The sequence below is a fragment of the Xyrauchen texanus genome, chromosome 12, assembly GCF_025860055.1.
Source record: "Xyrauchen texanus isolate HMW12.3.18 chromosome 12, RBS_HiC_50CHRs, whole genome shotgun sequence".
NCBI lineage: Eukaryota > Metazoa > Chordata > Actinopteri > Cypriniformes > Catostomidae > Xyrauchen > Xyrauchen texanus.
In genome coordinates this window covers 44,219,641-44,236,330 of record NC_068287.1, presented here as the reverse complement: position 1 = coordinate 44,236,330, position 16,690 = coordinate 44,219,641, and the positions used below count along the sequence as shown (strand labels likewise).

Here is a 16,690-nt window from a genome sequence, read left to right as displayed (position 1 = left end):
TCATAAAGGACCCGAGGACAGCTCGTCCCCGCTCTCCGAACGTGTCCTGCTGTCCGGCTGTGGTTTGTCTCCTCTCTGACGGCTGAAGCTTGAAGGAGGCCATGGAGCACAGCCACATCTTCACCGTGCTGTCCCCCAACTCGAGTTCCTGGAGCCCTCGTGGATGCCCTCTCGGACAGTTGCCCGTCATCTTCTACAGTTGTTTGCTTTGCCTCGGCCTGCCAGGTAAGCCCATTAAACGACACATTATCTACTTAGTGCACAATTGTGTCTCTGCATGATTCTTGTATGTGTATAAATGGAGTACATGACCGAAATGACCACAGATGTTAAATTGACAGATTCGATTTTGGCACATTTTTAGTTTTACCTTCATTCCCCCATAATCTTGACTGTTTGTTTACATCCTTGACAAAGTGCTCCGTAAGATGTGCCCAGATGTGTTTCTCCACAGATGGTGAAAATGAGATTCACTTCTGACTGGAATGTCCCGAGGAGTCCTACAAATGATCCATGAGACGTCTCGACTAGTTGACGTATTAATTGGCCTTTAGCGTTAAATATTCAGCCTCTCAAACGCTACCATTGGAGGTTGATTGCTCATTCACTACTAATGGTATTATTAGGAGGTGTGCACCCTTCTGAACAATTTAATCAAACCTCCTCTTTCAGGACGGACTCGACGAATGAGCTGTGGAGAATGAGTCGTTTGTCAGATTGAGATAAATCGGCATGCCCTTGAGCAAAAGCACTCAACAGCCTGAGCCGTTACACAAATATTTTCATTTACTTTCCGAGGCAGTCGGTATTCCTGTTGCTCAGCAGCTAAACAGCGGCGAAGATTTCGACTCAGACACGGATCGGTGGGACGAATGGAGGTGTGATGATCAGATTTCAGTCTGTGTTCAACATTGTGTGCAAGTCATCGCACCTGTCAGTGGTTTGGGTAAATGGAGTTGAGAGCAGGAATGACAGAGAGGAAGCATCTCAAAGGAGTTAGAAAGTGAGAAATGCACGGAGAAGGCATGGAAAGACCGAAAACAAAGATGGGGTGAAATAGGAGGGAGGTGAAGAGCGAGAATGTATTTGTTAGCAGTTTTACAGGCGGCATGGACATTTCTTTTCAACATCAAGATTTTAGGTTAGAGTATTTTTTTAGTTTCCATTTTCTCCCAAACAGATGACGTTTTAAAGGTTTATCCTCTATCGAGTTTTAAATCAACAAAAGACCTCCTTACCTAGTGTCAGAAAAAGCAAATGTGACATTAAGGATGCAATCGCTGGAGCAACCACGTCATATCGTGGTCATGCGATATGGTAAAAGTGTTTTAAAGGAGACCTATTATGTCCCTTTTTACAAGATGTAATATAAGTCTCAGGTGTCCCCAGAAAGTGTCTGAAGTTGCAGCTCAAAATACCCCACGGATCATTTATTACACCATGTTATAAATCAGCGTGTTTTTGAGTGGAATCCAAAACACGCTGATTTCGTGTGTGTCTCTTTAAATGCAAATGAGCGGCTGCTCCCCGCTCCCTTTCCGTAAGAGGGCTGTGCCTTTACAGCTCGTGCTTCGGATACAACAGCAACAACAAATCAGAACCAATACGGCTGGCAGCGTAAATACTGGAGTGCAGGCAGGGCTGGACTGGGAAGAGAAATCGGGCCCTGGATTTTAACTGGCAACTGGCCCGAAAGTTGAACAGGGGGTGTTCGCTGTCCTTTTCTGCGTATCGCGGCGCCATTTTATTGTCCGTTCTGCATAACGCGGCGGCTCATTTTAGCTTATCGCGGCTCATTCGTCCCGTTCTGCGGCCGACACACAGGCCCGCTTGATTCTCCTGATGGCCAGTCCATCCCTGATCGGCCCCAAAGTGCGTCGGCCCACCGGGGAAATGCCCGGTATGCCACATTACCAGTCCAGCTAGTCCAGTGCGTCTTCAGTGGCTCTGATGCCGGGAGTACATGAAGACTTTTACAGCAACAACAGGACACTTATGAGACATTATTCTTCTCACTGTATCTGCTCCAGCACCGACTGTGTGTAGATCACTCAGGGGAGGAGCTATGATAATAGGGTGGAGTTCGTCACCAGTCGTGGGCGTGGCCTGCTCTAACGTGACGTCACTTTAGAGCAGAAACGAAAACCGTTCATTTTAACTCACTGCTTTTGATGAATAGAAATATAAGAAAGAGGAGTGGGTGGGCATTTAACATTGTAGTGTGGTTGTGTGCACACACTGCTGACTCATATATGTACAAACCATGTAAAAGTGAATTTTTTTTATGCAAAAAAATGTTGCATAATAGGTCCCCTTCAATGTCATAAAATAGCATTGTGTGAGGAAGAGGGTGAAAAGTATTAATTAATTAATAAATCTATTTGATTAACTCTAGTGTCCATTTCTCCGTGATACGTGCAACAGGCAGGTCAGAATCATTCAGCAAAAATTACGTTATAGTAACGTGATTGTATCAGACAAGGTTGGTACAACCACTGTAAAGCGTGACCCCAAGTGGCTTATTGCTTTAATAAAATGGAAGCAACTGCAAAATGCTAAAAGACATAAATGTTCAATGCATAGTTGTATTTATTAATCCTAATAATTGAAATAAAATGTTCTTCCACTAATTAATTAGTGTAACTGTAAGCTGTTTTATAGTGGCCATGCATCTTAGTGTATTAATATTGAATGTGCGGTCACAGGAGTGCTTGAAATGCAGTTCTTCCAATCAGAATTTAGAGTTATCTATCCATAATAAAATCCAAAATTAAAACCTGGCATTTGTGGTTGCCAGACATTTACAGTGAAAACACTTTGGCCATGTTTCAGGCATTACAGGGTGTCATTTTGGTGCCTGTGTATTTTACAGTTCAGTCATTAAATGATATAATGTTAACATACAAAACTACTGGACCAACAACATTTGCTTTGCACCATATGATGACTTGAGCTCATCAAGAATGGCCATTCTAGGAACAATGACCAATAAATATTTGCACAGTGTGAAAACACCATCAGGGTAACTCACGTGACAGTATAATAATGCAATAAACATGAACTGAACAACATAAATGTGGCATAAAACACCCAAATGTACTTAAGTGATGTCAAATATAAGAAGAAAAAAATATAGCAATAAAATATAATCAAATGTGATGTTCACGCAGGGACCGCTCTTGTTTTTCACCATAATTTAAACAATAAGTTTACTGTAAAATTGTATTTATCATTTTGCTGAACATAAAAAATGTCCCCGTTAACTGCGGTTATTTTTGTCTATATATATATTTGACACTAATATTACTTTTATTGTCTAGTTAAATTAAATATAATTTTTCATCGTACATGGCAAGTTGACCAAGTAACGTTTTTTTTCTCATTAAAATCATTAACGAAATTTGTATTGACATTTAAATGAACAAAATGTAAAAAATAAATAAATACTAAAATTACATCGTACAAAGATTCCATATAGTCCCACAAGTAATATGACATCTTAAAAAGACGATGACTATCACACCTGGAGGCACGAGTTTGAATCCAGGGTGTGCTGAGTGACACCAGCCAGGTCTCCTAAGCAACCAAATTGGCCCGGTTGCTAGGGAGGGTAGAGTCATATGCATGGCTGGACTGGTATTCTGGCATACCGGGCATTTTCCCGGTGGGGCGACGCACTTTTGGACCGATCAGTGGTGGACTGGCCATCGGGAGAACCGAGCGGCTGGTGGTTCCACAGCGAAACGTGCCGAATGGGTGGCGATAAGCAATGAGCCACCGCGTTATGCAGAACGGACCCCAAACCGGTGCCACGATATGTAGAAAAGGACAGCGAATACCCCCCCCTCCCCCCCCACCCCCACCCCACTCAACAGTTGGGCAAGTTGCCATGTAAAATCCCAGTGCGATTTCTCTTCCCAGTCCAGCCCTGGTCATATGGGGTAACCTCCTTGTTATCGCTATAATGTGGTTCTCGCTCTCAGTGGGGCGTGTGGTGAGTGACTCCAGTCAGGTCTCCTAAGCAACCAAATTGGCCCGGTTGCTAGGGAAGGTAGAGTCACATGGGGTAACCTCCTCGTGGTCGCTATAATGTGGTTCTCGCCTCAGTGGAGCGTGGTGAGTTGTGCGTGGATGTCACGGAGAATATCGTGAATCCTCCACGTGCTACGTCTCGTGTACGCACTCAACAAGTCACATGATAAGATGCGCGGGTTGATGATCTCAGACGTGGAGGCAACTGAGATTCGTCCTCCACCACCCGGACTACGCCACCACAAGGACTTGGAGCGCATTGGGAATTGGCCGTTACAAATTGGGGAGAAAATCAAGAGAGAGAGAGAAATAAAAAAAGTGGAATTACATGCACAGCTAGTCACTGATAATGATCCGACAATGCAAGAAATCAGTGTTTTCTCTGCTTTTGACATCAAAAAGTAAAAAGGTAAGAGCGCTGTTAACGGTTTTTACATGCAGAGCAAAATTGAGAAATGGGCAAAAATCGACCTGTGACGATTGGGTATTTCTTAAACTATTGATGACCTTACGTTGTTATAGGAAAACTGTTGAAGAGTTTTACATGACCACACACACCCTACAACCAAAACCACGTATTGTCACAGTACGTACTGTATTTGATGAAGGACGCACCTCTCGATACAATATTGTAGTAGAATAGGTTCTGGACATACTTCACCTGGGCACGTGGGTACTGACCTGTGATTCGAATATATGATGTAAGAACAACAACTGCATTGTTAAACCACTTATTACAGGGCCTTGCTCAAGGACACAATGGTGGTGGCTGTGGGGATGGAACCAGCAACCTTCTGATTACCAGTTATGTGCTTTAGCCCACTACACAACCACCACATTGGTTCCATTGGTTCAATGGCATTCTTTAAATCCAGCGTGACATCTCCTCAGCTCCCAATGGATTATGGGATGGCTAATTATCCAGTCAATCCGCACTTCAGAATTTCTCCGGAAATAGAAGGTCATCCAGGTATTGCTCACATATGGCTTAATGAATACTGAGGATTCGCACATACTACTTCATTGGCATTTTGTGTTTGGCATAGAAGTATGGATATTCGGACGCTGTGATGTCAATATGCCGTGTCGATTGCCCACCCGTCTACTACTGAGGCTCACTAAGCAATTGCATGGAAATAACATGAGATTTATAGTATGTATTTCAAGAGCATATCGCCAAAAATGGCATTTTCACAGCTAAATAAGGGCACTAACACGAGTAGGAACTGCAGAAATCCAAGTGCTTTTCAAAATGAGCTCATGGCTGCACGATTGATCGTTGGAGATTAAGCTCATTAAGGTCACTAATTGAAGAGACTGAGCTTTTTTCATTGCCTTCTTCAAAGTAGAGCCGTCAGAGAGGGGACTGCTTGATTTGTGTGTCCTCCTGCTGATTTCGATTCGGGACTAAGGGGTTTTAACCAGAAAGTGGCTCTATAGCATCGGCATCTATTGGAAGGTCACAGATCCACATTAACGATCCTCTAAGCAGCTGTATATGGCCGGGTGCTGTTAGTTGCCACTTAAGAGGTGAAGCCAATGATTTTCAATTTAGGAAAATGATCTGGGGCTCTCTGAGAGCTTACTGCTGGAATGAGGAAGTGCTTTGTGAGGGTTTTCGTATTTGTTTCAGGACGTTCAGAATGTCGGGGTGAACTTTTAAAGGGTGAATTTGTGAGAGTTGCTGGACCCAAAGGACATATTCATGGCTCAGAGGTTCAAAGCTCAGGACACGTAATGGAGATTCCCAATGTGAATCATTTATGCATCGAATTTATCTCTGAAGTTTCTCCTCAAATGAGACCATTGTTGTCATATCGAGGTCCCTGACGTTTTGGAGACTCTTGGCAAGTTTGAGACATTGTTGAGATCTCTTGTGAAATTCTAGGAGACACGTGTGAGATTACTGGGATCTTTTTACAAAAACTGAAAACAAAAGTTTCCATTTGGTCCCAATTTAAAGGAATATTCCAGGTTAAGGGTCAATAGACAGTATTTGTGGCATGATGTTGATTACCACAACAATTAATTTTGACTTGTTCCTCTTTTTTTATTCCCTTTTCTCCCCAATTTGGAATGCCCAATTTCCACTACATAGTAGGTCCTTGTGGTGGTGCTGTCACCTCAATCTGGGTGACGGAGAACAAGTCTCAGTTGCCTCTGCTTCTGAGACCGTCAATCGGCGCATCTTATCACGTGACTCGTTGTGCATGACACCGCGGAGACTCACAGCATGTGGAGGCTCATGCTACTCTCCACGAGCCACACACAACTCACCACACGCCCCATTGAGAGAACCACTAATCACCACCACGAGGAGGTTACCCCATGTGACTCTACCCTCCCTAGCAACTGGGCCAATTTGGTTGCTTAGGAGACCTGGCTGGAGTAACTCGGTACACCCTTGATTCGGAACTGCCTAGCAACCAGATGGGGTTACCCTAGCAACCAAGTAATAAATCACATATCTCTGCACCAGAAAATCGTAGAGAATTCTGGGTTGACTTATTTCACTCAGGATGGCAAGGAGCATTGTTGGCTGTCACCTTTGTAACTGCCTAGCAACCACATGGGGTTACCCTAGCAACCAAGTAATAAATAACATATCTATGCACCAGAAAATCATAGAGAATTCTGGGTTGACTTATTTCACTCAGGATGGCAAGTAGCATTGTTGGCTGTCACCTTTGTAACTGCCTAGCAACCACATGGGGTTACCCTAGCAACCAAGTAATAAATAACATATCTCTGCACCAGAAAATCATAGAGAATTCTGGGTTGACTTATTTCACTCAGGATGGCAAGGAGCATTGTTGGCTGTCACCTTGGTAACTGCCTAGCAACCAGATGGTGTTACCCTAGCAATCAAGTAATAAATCGCATATCTCTGCACCAGAAAATCGTAGAGAATTCTGGGTTGATTTATTTCACTCAGGATGGCAAGTAGCATTGTTGGCTGTCACCTTGGCAACTGCCTAGCAACCAGATGGTGTTACCCTAGCAATCAAGTAATAAATCGCATATCTCTGCACCAGAAAATCGTAGAGAATTCTGGGTTGATTTATTTCACTCAGGATGGCAAGTAGCATTGTTGGCTGTCACCTTGGCAACTGCCTAGCAACCACATGGTGTTACCCTAGCAAACAAGTAACAAATCACATATCTCTGCACTAGAAAATCGTAGAGACTTCCGGGTTGACTTATTTCACTCAGTGGGTGATAGTCAACATCAATACTTGCTGAAATTCCTAGGCCAATCGTTCCTCCTTTTCTTTAAAAAAAGCAAAAATTCAGGTTCCATTGAGGCACTTACAATGGAAGTGAATGGTGACAGATTTTGTAGGGTTTAAAGGCAGAAATGTGAAGCTTAAAATATTATAAGAGCACCTACATTAACTCTTCGGTTTACTGGCATTACATCGAATGCATGTTACATATGTATTGTTTACGTCTTGTGGCTATACTTCCGAAAAAGTGTGTATTTTAACGTTTCATGTTTACAGACTTGCCCCGTTCACTTTCATTGTATGTGCCTCAATGGAAATTGAATTTCTGCCATTTTTAAAGAAAAGGTCTTCAATTTAGGTAATACATTTTTGTGGTAATTAGCATTGTCTATTGAAATGAACTTGCATTGAACCCAGATTTGACCCAGTTGGTCTCACTGCTGTCTTAGAGACACAACTGAGGTATTAAATAGATTTAATTTCCATTGGGAAGACTCTCACATGCCAGCTCTCAATCATATTGACTGTGAGTAGCTTTCAGATAATCTTTCTTTCCCCGTGTTTTTTCTATTAACATGCTGTTCAAGTCCAACACCAATTCCGTATCCAAATGAAAACAGCTTCACACACTTATTCTTATGTTTTGCTTACCTTTTGGTATCAAAGCAATGTGGCTACGTCTGATGGTGGTTTTAATATTACATTCTGAAGGTCAACGTTTTGTGTTGAAGTATTGTTTTGATTGGTTATTGATCTTTTGTTCCACTGAGGTCTCTTTTCTTCACCTGTTCAGCACTATATATTATTACAGTGCAGAGGTTTTAGAGTTTATCAGTGGAAAGTGATTGCAGTATATAATATGTATACTGTACACAGTATGAAAATTGTCTGTCGAATGGGATACCCAGATGGCCTACTATATTTCTCAAAATACGTAGAGTAAAAATAGTGCAAAGGATAGAATACGCATCCCATAATGCAACTGACTTGACCTTCTATTACCAGTGTAATGAATAAAACCACAAGCAATAATCAATCGGGATTAAAGGGACAGTTCACCTAAATTCTTCTTAATTTCCAAGATGTTAACTGGATGGCTACAACATGTAAGGTCATGCGAGCGCCTTAAACGGTTATCTTTTATCAGGGTACGGTCATACGGTCATCTTAACCGGCGTTTTTACTGGCTCATCCGATGTGCGTAAGTGTTGCGTGCATGCCTGTTTACATTTTGACATCAACAGCAGAGAATTACCCGATGATTTCATGTCTCATATAAACACTGTTTTCTTGCTGATTATTGGTAGTTATCAGCATATTGGTGTGCATGTAAACATACACAATCTAGCATTGTACTGTTTGAAATATCTGCCACATATTGCTTACACAATTATCTGCAATATTGCTTGCATATTGTTTAACATCATACTTTTTTTGTTGGCCTCGTAGATGCAATATACACTCACCGCCACTTTATTAGGTACACCTGTACTTCTACTTATTCATGCGATTATCTAAACAGCCAATTGCGTTTAGATAACAGCAATTTAATTTATAAAGATATGGGTCAGGAGCTTCAGTTAATGTTCACATCAACCATCAGAACGGGGAATAATATGATCGCAGTGATTTGCACTGTGGCATGATTGTTGGTGCCAGGCGGGCTGGTTTGAGTATTTCTGTAACTGCTGATCTGGATCAAGAAAATGTGAACGCATGCATGTAAATATGTGTGCATGCAAGTGAACATGAGTGCATGCAAGTGAACATGAGTGCATGCATGTTATATGTGTGCATGCAAGAAAATGTGTGTGCATGCATGGGAACATTAGTGCATGCAAGTGAACGTGAGTGCATGCATGATATATGTTGCATTGCAAGAAAATGTGACTGCATGCATGTGAATATGTGTGCATACATGGGAACATTAGTGCATGCAAGTTAACATGGGTGCATGCATTTTATATGTGTGCATGCAAGAAAATGTGAGTGCATGCACGTGAATATGTGTGCATGCATGGGAACATTAGTGCATACATGTTATATGTGTGCATGCAAGAAAATGTGAGTGCATGCATGTTATATGTGTGCATGCAAGAAAATGTGTGTGCATGCGTGGGAACATTAATGCATGCAAGTGAACGTGAGTGCATGCATGATATATGTTGCATTGCAAGAAAATGTGAGTGCATGCATGTGAATATGTGTGCATGCATGGGAACATTAGTGCATGCAAATGATTATGACGGTTGATATTAAATTTACCTGAATCTCCTGACCCATATCTGCATGATTTTATACATTACACTGCTGCCACATGATTGGCTGATTAGATAATCACATGACTAAGTAGATGTACAAGTACAGATGCCCATACATTCAATAACACTTCCTGTTTCAGCCACTGGGGGCAGTGCTTCGAATTTTGGTGAGCACAGACTGATTTCAACAGCAAAACTTTCGACCAGCTATTGCCGAATTCACAGTGTGATTAATCTGGATGGTGGGATTGGGTGAATATTATTGCACTTGGTTTTATGTTTAGCTGCAGAATTAGAAATAAATCGCCGGTATGAACTAAACAGTCATAACAGGACTTAATAACTAATAACTTAATAGCAATAACTAAGACTCTTAAATTGAATGGCCGAAACTGAATGAACACTAATACAAAACGTGAGGCACTTTCGCAATAAGAACTATTTACCATGTTAGATGAGCATAAAAGTAACATTGCATGAAAGGTGGCTAGTTTTAAACATCCAAATGTCTGTTTGAAGATGTATTGTCCTTCTCAACTATATTTAACGATTAAAATTATCCAATGATGTAATACTTTCGAAAGCAATTGTGGAATTGATATTCAAATCATTGCAGTAAAAAAAAGATAATTATTATTTCAATAAAACTGAATAAAAATGTAGCAATATTTTCCTGTTTAATATTTAGCCATCTGGGAAATTTATATTAAATTATTTGTAAGGCAAGGCAAGTTTATTTATATAGCACATTTCATACACAATGGTAATTCAAAGTGCTTTACATAGAAGAGATTAAAATAAATAAATAATAAAAAAATAAGAATAATTGAAACAGTTTAGAATATAAAATAAAATACAGTACAAACAGTCGGACACACAGTGGCACAGTGCTCATTCAGTAAATGCACAGCTAAACAGATGTGTTTTGAGTCTGGATTTGAATGTGACTACTGTAGGAGCACATCTGATCTCTTCTGGAAGCTGGTTCCAGCTGCGGCTGGCATAATAGCTAAAAGCAGACTCTCCTTTCTTAGAGTGAACCCTTGGTATTTCTAGCTGATGTGATCCTAATGATCTGAGTGATCTGTTGGGTTTATATTCAGTGAGCATATCTGCAATATATTGAGGTCCTAGCCCATTGAGTGACCGAAACTATTTTTGTAGTAAAAATAATTTAATTATTAATTAATTTAACCAAAAAATATTAATATTTTTCTGTTTAATATTTAGCTGTGATTTGTGCACTTTTGACCATTTGGGAAATTTATATTAAATTATTTGTAGTAAAAATAATTTAATTATTAATTAATTTAACCAACATTATTATTTATATTTGTAGTAAAAAAAATTTTTTTATCTCTTATATCTCAATTGTTTCTACTATACAGCAATAAAATTAAATGTTGAGCAAATGGAAACTTTTTCTTTAGCCAAAAATACTCCAGAAATCTGTGTCTCTGGAGTTTCAGAGGAGATCTTAACAATGTCTCAACCTGTGCTCGCAGAGATGCCAAAGTCTCAATGAATGAGCAGTTTCACAAAAACGTTCCTCTGGGAGAAAGACTTGATGTGCACTGTTTATACGTGAGCAGTCCCATGTGTGAGATATAGAGAGCTTTGTTGTTTTAATTGATTTATAGTCGTGAGTCTGAGAGTCTTCAGTGAAGTTCTGAAAAGGTAAAATTGGACTTGGATTTCAGATTTGATTGCATCATTTGATGCATCTCTGTGTGGCTCTCTATTTCTCCATTTCTCTAAATGGTTTCTTGGTTGTCTGCATTTGCTGGCTTTTATGCAAATGTGAACGTGTGCGTTTGAAGCAACAGTCGTTGTAATTTGCAATCAGCTGATGTTCTGGAACTGCGAAGTGCAATTCTCCAGACTCCTGACTGGCATATGTAATCCGATTCCATCATTATCAGCAGCCTGTCAGGCTGTCAGAGATACAGAGAGAGGTGTGTGCTGAAAAACACCATTCAAGACAACCAACAGATGCAAAAGACTTTGATCTTTCATTGAACAGACCGGTGGTTCTCAACTGGTTTTGCTTTTGGACAAAGATCGTACATTGGACATAAAGTGGTGACCCAACATAAAGTAGAGCCGACATTATTTACTGTACAAAACAATATGCACAATTATTTACATCTGAAGTGCACAAATAATTCAAATGTCTAAGTGTCTATTGAAGTTGAATGGTTTTATGCTCTGGGCAACCAATAATCTGCCGCACAAAACACACTGCTGCTACTTGAGGCAGTTAAACGCTGTGCGGTTAGGATAGATGAATTATTACAAATCGTATTATTTTATAAGGTGCCTTTAAATGTCATTAATGTGTCAGTGATCCGATCACATGTGTTCAGGTGAGACACACCGCTGGTCACTTAAATGCATCTCCTGTGACCACTTGTGTTGGGATTTGGAGGGGAGGGTCTCTGTTTCATGACATCATACATCAATCACCATGTCAGTGTGCTACTGCATGATATTAAAGCGCAACAATGTCTGTATTAAAGGAGCTTCAGGTGTTCACGCTTGTCATCTGTGTTGATATCGGACACACTGAAGAAGATCCGTGAAGCTCTCGTGATTGTGTGTGTATCCACTTTTTTTAACGTTTTACAATCGGACGGTTATTTCCTTTTAAAGACGCTTGTAAAACGGCAAAGTTTAAACTCTTGTTTTAGCGCAGTGGTTGATTGACAGGTGAGGGGTGGAGCTTCACTGCTGCCAGGATGCATACAGGACGGATTACAAATGTGATGTGGACACATACGATCCAATCACAAAACGTTTTAGACCCCATTTAGACCTGTATTTAGCGCTGCCCACATGTGATCGGATCATCCGAAACGCATCTTAATACCAGGTGGAAACGGGGCCAATGCTATCTTATGACTTTTACTATGACCCCATTTCCACCTGGAAACTGCTGCGCTAAAACAAGAGTTTAAACTTTGCAGTTTACGAGCGTCTTTAAAAGGAAATAACCGTCCGATTGTAAAACGTTAAAAAAAGTGGATACACACAATCACGAGAGCTTCACGGATCTTCTTCAGTGTGTCCGATATCAACACAGATGACAAGCGTGAACACCTGAAGCTCCTTTAATACATCCACTAATATAACATATAATTCTGCTGGACATGTTGCGTTTGTGCTTAGATTAAATTTCATCCACATCTGGGAGAAACGGAGCGCCATTTTGTTCGTGCTTTCTTTCATTTCTGACTTTGTTGCGCTTTAATATCATGCAGTAGCACACTGACATAGTGATTGATGTACTGTATGATGTCATGAAACAGAGCCCCTCCCCTCCAAATCTGACCAGCCATGTGTCTCACCTGAACACATGTGATCGGATCACATGAGACAGAAACACTACATTACTATAGAGTTTATTGGACACACAGACTTTGATATCTATTTTTACCCTGCAAAAATGTTTCTTACTTAGTTGTGGGGGTTTATTCTCCACTAAAATCTATCTGAAGATCCTTAAAACATGATGGATTTCCCTCCTCTCCACAACCTTGTCAGAATTGACCTGTCACCCATATTTGTTCCACGACCCACCAGTTGAGAGCCACTGCAGTCCGCTGTTCACACAGCTGCTTGTAGGCTACGGTGTCGGTGGTTTTGCTGCATCTCTGGTGCAGCTAAATAAGATTGAGGCAAATTATCTCATGACGTATGAGCTCATCAATATTTTGCTAATCTTGAACTGACATGCATTTCCCTGAGCAAAATATAATCGTCAGAATTCACGGAGCACGGCATCACAAGCCAACCGGATGGCTGCTGTCATGTTCATTGTTGTCCTTTGTTCTTTTGTGTACTTTTATTTTGACAATTCCTGTTCAGTTCCTAGTTTTGTCACATCCTGTTTTCCCTCCATGTTTTGTATCTGGGTTTTATTGGTTCATTGGTTGATTACCTTGATTCAGTTCTTGTTTGTCATTGGTTTCAGTTAATTATCTCGTTATCCTGTTTCAGAGTTCTGTTTGTTGATAGGCCTTGTTACCCTTGTCCTTGTGTATTTAAACCCTGTTTGTTCCTTCTTTCCCTTGTTGGTCGTTGAATGTGGTTGTACGTGAATGTTATGGTTGTTTCTCCTGCCTGTGGATGTTTTTCATGTTCATGTTGTTTTCCCCTCGTGGATATTTCTTTGTTCCTGTTTGTTTGCCCTCACTTTGATTTATAATAAAGAACCTGCTTTTGGATCCGCACCTCCTCGTCTGCCTTCACTCCTGCATTCGTTACAGCTGCGGGTTTGGGTTGGAATAACAATTTGTGCTATTAAACATAAGTAACACTTTTCAGGTCAACTCGTGTTTCATGAAGTCTTTTGTAGTGAGGCTCTATCCTCCACACGTCCTTGATCACTGTGTTAAATTGCTGGGCTTAAATAAAGGCAGCACTTTTGTGTGCATAAAAAAAAACATATTTTTTACACAGCAAGGGTTCACAGAAATCGCTGGTCATTTCTCTGCCCATGCATCTCATGCTGCCTGCACATGGCCCGCAGAACAATGCGGGTTGGAATGAAAGGATGGCAGTGAAAGGGTGAGAAGAGGAGCAGTTGCATGCTGGTATCCTTGGTTCTTTTTTCCCTGGTCATTTTCACATGGACGCACAGCACTGCATAAGCACCATCGATTGCATGCAATTGTGTACATGTTGCTGCTGTTTGTTTAGTTTTTATTGAAGGTGACAAAGAGACAGGTGAAGGATGGGGAGGAAAAAAGCAGGCAGGAAGGAGAGGGAGATTAACAAAGTCTCAGAAGGTCAAGTGCTCAGAGCCTGTGTCTTAAGGCATACTGTATGTGAATGTGTGTACATGCAATGAAGCATGAGTGCATACATGTGAAAGTGAGCACTTGTGTGTGAATATTAATTCAAGTGTGTGAACACCAGTGCATGTGTGTGAATGTAAGTGCGTGTGTGTGAACGTAAGTGCTTTGTTTGTGAATGTGTGTGCATGCAAGAAAATGTGAGTGCATGCGTGGGAACATTAGTGCATGTAAGTGAACATGAGTGCATGCATGTTATATGTGTGCATGCAAGAAAATATGAGTGCATGCGTGGGAACATTAGTGCATGTAAGTGAACATGAGTGCATGCATGTTATATGTGTGCATGCAAGAAAATGTGAGTGCATGCGTTGGAACATTAGTGCATGTAAGTTAACATGAGTGCATGCATGTTATATGTGTGCATGCAAGAAAATATGAGTGCATGCGTGGGAACATTAGTGCATGCAAGTGAACGTGAGTGCATGCATGATATATGTTGCATTGCAAGAAAATGTGAGTGCATGCGTGGGAACATTAGTGCATGTAAGTTAACATGAGTGCATGCATGTTATATTTTGCATTGCAAGAAAATGTGAGTGCATGCTTGTGAATATGTGTGCATGCATGGGAACATTAGTGCAAGAAAATGAACATGAGTGCATGCATGTTATATGTGTGCATACATGAAAATGTGAGTGCATACGTGTGAAAGGGAATGCTTGTGTGAAAATGTTTGTATGCCCACATGCGTGTGAATGTATGTGTGAATATAATTGGGGGTGGGGGGGTAGGTGCCCTGAACACCACCAGTCATCTCATTTGCAATCAACAACTTTGGGGACATGCTGAAACTGGTTTCGCCCAGGGCACCATACAAGCTAGAACCGCTACTGCGTGTAAATGTGAATGAATGTGTGTGAATGTAAATGCATGCAGTTGAATGTGAGTGCATGTATTTGAATATGAATGCAGTGTGTGAATCTGAATTCATGCGTCTGAACAGGAGTGTGAGTATGAATGAGTGTACACGCATGCATGTGCATTTAATGTGAGTGCAAATATGCATACGTGTGTGCAGCTCAAAGTGTACATGTCCATGTGAAGGGTGAACATGGGTGTGTGTCAGTCAGTTTTCTATTTGCAATTTGTGTGTGTGTTAAATTTAGAGTTAAGAGTCATTTTGAGTGAACGCAGTGAATATTACATTTTCACTAAACTGTTTGTGGTGCTGAAATTTCTATGCCACAAGATTGTATGATTGGCTTTCTTACACCCATTCGTATAATAAAGAAGCTTTTTCTCACTTATATGTGCCATTGTCCTGTTGAAAATGTTAAGAGAAAGCATATTTTGTCAAATCATGCCCTTTCCCTCATTCTGTCTCAATTTCTTCTCACATTCCACAGCAAACATCCTCACGGTGATCATCCTGTCTCAGCTGGTGCTGCGGCGACAGAAGTCATCATATAACTATCTCCTGGCGCTGGCCATAGCCGACATCCTGGTGCTGCTGTTGATCGTATTTGTAGACTTCCTCCTGGAGGATTTCATTTTGGGAGCTCCTCTGCCCCACTCGCTCAACAAAGCTGTTCAGATGCTGGAGTTCTCCTCCATCCACACGTCCATCTGGATCACGGTGCCGCTGACCGTGGACCGCTACATTGCTGTTTGCCATCCTCTACGCTACCACACTGTCTCCTACCCAGCGCGAACTCGCAAAGTGATCCTGGCGGTGTATGCCGGCTGTCTGATCTCCAGCGTCCCATATTACTGGTGGCCGGAACTGTGGCACGGGTTGCCAGGAGCGAACGGTGGTGGCCACAGCACTGTGGGGCAGCACGTGTTGGTGTGGGTCCATTGTGCGACAGTCTACCTGCTCCCCTGCACAGTTTTCTTCTCACTCAACGCCATCATCGTACACAAGCTCCATTTTCGACGTAGCTGCTTCCGTCTTCGCGGTTACTCCACTGGAAAGACGACGGCTATCCTGCTGGCCATTACCTCTGTGTTTGCCATGCTGTGGGCCCCACGCACACTCATGATCCTTTATCACCTGTACACGGCGCAACCGGCAATGCCTGGCCCTGCCCGACTGCTGCACCTGGTTACGGATGTGGCAAACATGCTTGCGTTGCTCAACACCGGCATCAACTTCTTCCTCTATTGCTTTATCAGCAAGCGCTTCCGCAGGATGGCCGCCGTGGTGCTAAAGGCATTTTTCCGATGTCAGAAGCAACCACCACACTTTTATGCCAGTCACAACTTCTCGATCACCAGCAGCCCCTGGATCTCACCAGCCAGTTCACACTGCATCAAGATGCTGGTGTACCAATATGATAAGAACGGCAAACCAGTCTGCAGATCCTCCTAA

General features: G+C 41.6%; 1 protein-coding gene across 2 annotated transcripts; it reads left to right on the top strand.

Annotated features, from left to right (window-relative positions):
* Positions 1-98: 98 nt before the first annotated feature.
* Positions 99-16,690, top strand: LOC127653203 (probable G-protein coupled receptor 139). Of its 2 annotated transcripts, XM_052139804.1 has the most exons (3): positions 99-225; positions 2,348-2,350; positions 15,726-16,690. In XM_052139804.1, exons 1-3 carry the CDS (start codon positions 102-104, stop codon positions 16,688-16,690), a joined length of 1,092 nt encoding a protein of 363 aa, XP_051995764.1. In that variant the 5' UTR covers positions 99-101. The 2 variants fall into 2 exon arrangements, with proteins under 2 accessions (XP_051995764.1, XP_051995763.1); XM_052139803.1 differs by lacking the exon at positions 2,348-2,350 and having other exon boundaries at positions 102-225.